General features: G+C 43.2%; 1 protein-coding gene across 1 annotated transcript; it reads right to left on the bottom strand.

Annotated features, from left to right (window-relative positions):
- Positions 1-1512: 1512 nt before the first annotated feature.
- lrrc3b (leucine rich repeat containing 3B) lies at positions 1513-2298 on the bottom strand. The gene has a single exon (XM_060942016.1). It carries the CDS (start codon positions 2296-2298, stop codon positions 1513-1515), a length of 786 nt encoding a protein of 261 aa, XP_060797999.1.
- Between the last annotated feature and the right edge of the window lie 1763 nt (positions 2299-4061).

Consider the following 4061-nt stretch of genomic DNA (forward strand, 5'->3'; position numbering starts at 1 on the left):
TTTGAAAACATCACATTTTAGTGTCAATCATATCCGTCTCTGATGAAAGAAGAAAACTGGATTTGTGTCACTTCAATCTGGTAATGCCAATATGGACTAAGTTAACAAAAGATGTACCTTGGGGATTACCACCAAAGCGACAAGGAAAGGTACAGTTTAGTAGGCTTATTTTCTGAGAGTGTAGAAAGGAGGGAACGGAATTGTATTTTTTAAAAATTCATTCTCATCACTGTTCTTCTATACCTATTATCTCAATATTGTATCATTTGTTGTTTCCTGCTTTGCTGGACCACTTAGATGGCAGTGAGTACGGCCCATCAGGAGACTGACAGCTGCAATTAGAGTTTCACATTTGGCTGGTTAAATTCCTGTACACACATGATGATGTTACAGAGACTGACCACACTGCCCTCATCGTTCCTCTTATGACATCCCATAATTACTATGCAGGTCTTACCTCCGGAACGGCAAAACAATATGGAAATTGGTGTCAGAGCCAGAGGTTTCGTTTTTTTTGCATTTCATTTCATTTCATTTCATTTCACGGAAACACATTCATTCAAGCCGCTTTGTTCATAATATTGATGACTAATATGAAGTTGATGATGGCTGTTGTATACATGAGGGATATTAGAGACACCAATAATAAGCCTGACTGCCAGCCTGTGAAGACCCAAGACAATAAATATTGACTCCGTCTCACCGCTAAGGCTCTCTGGAGCACAAAGAAATCAACATTGACACTCTAAGATTACACTGTTCAACAAGCACAGATTAACAACAGTGAGGTAATGGAGATTACGTAAACATGACCTTTTTCAGAAGGTTGGAAGAAACGTCCAATTTCAGTTTCCGAAGCACTGTGCCCTTCCTTCTTTGATTATCAATTAGCTAATAAAGTCTATAGAGTTTAAAGGGAATCAAATATTTTTCATGCATTTTTAAACACCACATCCTGAACAATGTCATGTATATCCATCGGGTAAAAGAGGCCACTTAATACGTTTCCTATTAAGCTTTAAAACAAAACACTTTTGGGGTTTTAAAAGTCATCTCGACATTTAAACCTGAGATCGGAATACCAAAATACCTGTACTGGTCATAAAGGTGTTTAACAACTGTTTATAGATGTGGGTAGATTATTATATGGACTATTGATTGCATTTTACCAGCTGGAACATAAAACCACACGTTCCAATGTCTGAAGCAGGACATTTACACCATCTCCTCTTCAATGAGCTAGTGATTATTATACTAATGCCACTTTTGAAGTTAAAATCTCTTGTGGACACAGGAAGAGTTAAGAAAAGTATTACAAATCTGACCTAAATACTTTGTAACAGTAATGCACAACTGGAAAAAGAGAAGACACATGTTAAGTATTCGACTACATCTATGGTTGGTGTCTGAGCTTGAATAAGATTGAATTGCTCTCCGGAATCAGAAATTTCACCCCGATTTTTTTTTTCCTCCACCCATTTAGTCAAGGCCTTATTGGCGTAAACAATGATGTTACATCACGGTGCTGATGTCCTCTGGTTCGTCTGGCTTCCTGGGTTTGCTTGGTAGAGACTTGAGGTACTCCAGGTGGCGCCGTGCATCCTCCTGGTTCTGCCTGACGTAGTAGACGACATAGGAGATGACCATGGCGAACCAGCCAAACATGGTCACCAGCATGGCGTAGTCGGTGGTGCGCCTGGCCAGGTTGCACAAATCGGCGTCCACTGCCAAGAATGGACGTCCCTCCTGGTCCCTCAGCTCAGAGCTGCGGCACAGGACGCGTGCTGCCGCTTCATGATTGTGCGCCATGCCGCCGAGTGCCTGCTGCAGTGCGCAGTCGCAGTGCCATGGGTTGTCATGCACCAGTACACGCGCCTTCAGCCGTGCGAATGCATCCTTGTGCACACTCACAATGCGATTGTGTGACAAGTCGAGAATCTCCAGTGAGGCCTCCAGGCCAACAAATGCACCCTCACCTAGCGTCTCCACTGAATTATGGGACAGGTTCAGCCTGCGTAACATCCTCAGGTCTTGGAAGGTGCGCTCAGGCACAGCATGGATTTGGTTGCGATCCAGGTGGAGGAGCACCGTATCTGCAGGCAGGTCTGACGGGATCTCCTTGAGCTCTGCCAGGCTGCAGGTTACGTTGAGGCCATAGGGCGGGTACTCGACTCGCTGACACACGCACCCTTTGGGGCACATGCTGGCCGATGGGAAGCAGAGGGCCATGAGCACCAGGCTCTGCAGCAGGAGGCACATGGGGATGGAGCGCGAGAGCCACAGGTCCAGCGGAGTCATGCTGGACACACGTCAGCATAATCCCGCCGCTGCCAGCTCGCCGGACCAATCATACCAGCTCCATAGCGGTCCGAGTGGTCACGTCAAGCCACGGCACTCTCAGGCACTCTCATTCTCCACTCAGGCCTGTGTGTGTGAAAGAAATTACACTTCAACATATATGCATTGAAAGTGCAGTGAATTTTCAAAGAGCTTTCATCAGTTACTTTGCATTCGTAGCACCAATCTTTTCGCTGTATGTTTGTATCTTGAAGAATGGCTGGTCACTAGATTTTTCCTGCTCAGTCTGGTTAGTGTAATATTTCTGCACAAACTACAAAGCTAACTACAGATCATATGCAACACCACCTATTTAACCACAAATCAGATGTGCAAAGAAATGAGATATTTGTTCATTTTCACCACAAATTAGATGTATTTAAAGGCAGAGGTGGACAAAGTACCCAACTTCATTACTTAAGTACAGATCCCACTGGTCAAATGTTACTCTGATCCAAGTGAAAGTTGTCCAGTCAAATTTTTACTTAAGTTAAAGTACTGAAGTACTTGCTTTTAAAAATACTTAAGTATTAAAAGTACATTTTCCGTCAACACATCGTTGTATTATTGCCACAACGCTTACAAAACCCAACGCCATTACCAAAGACAGAAATGTGAATTCACAAAATGAACGCATGCTGTGCCATCATAGTGGTTTAACGTTAAGCTAGCTAGTCAGTGAAACTCCACCTGACATGCTAGCAAACTCTTTTCAAGCTTGAAATCATATTGGATAGCTAACGCTACTAGAAAAGAAAGATTTCTACATTCTGTTTATTTGGCAAGATTATGCTAAAACATATTTCTGAAAGGACTTCAGATACTGTAAGTTAACGTTATTCATGTTAGCGTAACTCCATTTTTACATCCTAACTAACAGTGTCCAAGTTAACTAGCCATGCGTGAAGGTTAGCCGTGGACAAGGCTACGGCAACTTGGCGAGCAAATCCATAGAAAGTCAGTTGACTAACCATAGCTATGTTTGCAACATTATCGCTAGCTCTAAAAGCACAGACAACTTCATTGCAAGCTTTCTCTTGGAATAAAACGTTGATATACCTCAATATGCTACAGCAGGTTGGACGGTGAGTTTTTGTAGGCTGTGATGTAGTTCGTTTTCGACAAACAAAGCAAACATTTAAAACGAAATGAATCTTTAATCCTTTCAGAAAACTGAAACATGGGTTCTAGATATGGCCATGGGGGTGCGTGCATTCTCCGGAAGAACCGCCTCCTTCCATTCTGCCATCAACTGATTGTGTTCAAATAATTCTGTTGAGAAATAATTGAGCTTGATTTTATACAGTCGATGGACATGAAGTGACCCTAGTGATTACTGATTGGCTGTCTCAGGCCCTGTCCACACAGCAACGGATTCAGGTGACTCCGATACAATTGCTTATCGTTTAGGCCTGGCGTCCACACGGCACCGGCGTTTTGGGTGCCCAAAACGCAATCTTTTTGAGAACGGGTTCCAGAGTGGAAAGATCTGGCAACGTTGCCGTTGTGAAGTCGTCTGGATGAGTAGAACGGATTTGTTTATGATGACGTCACAACCACATGACTGTGAGTGCTTCACGCCGGGTAGAAGTGTAACGAACTCGATGCGAGTTGTCAACAAATCCTATAACTTGGTTCATGAAACGCGCTTACAAAATATTTTCACTGTGAATATTTATTGTGTAATGGTGCAAAGTGTGAGAGAGAGAGAGAGAGAGAGAGAG

Source organism: Neoarius graeffei, chromosome 16 (genome assembly GCF_027579695.1).
Source record: "Neoarius graeffei isolate fNeoGra1 chromosome 16, fNeoGra1.pri, whole genome shotgun sequence".
Lineage (NCBI taxonomy): Eukaryota > Metazoa > Chordata > Actinopteri > Siluriformes > Ariidae > Neoarius > Neoarius graeffei.

Coding starts and splice junctions, on each gene's coding strand:
- lrrc3b (XM_060942016.1), bottom strand. CDS start 2,298: ATGACTCCGCTGGACCTGTGGCTCTCGCGCTCCATCCCCATGTGCCTC.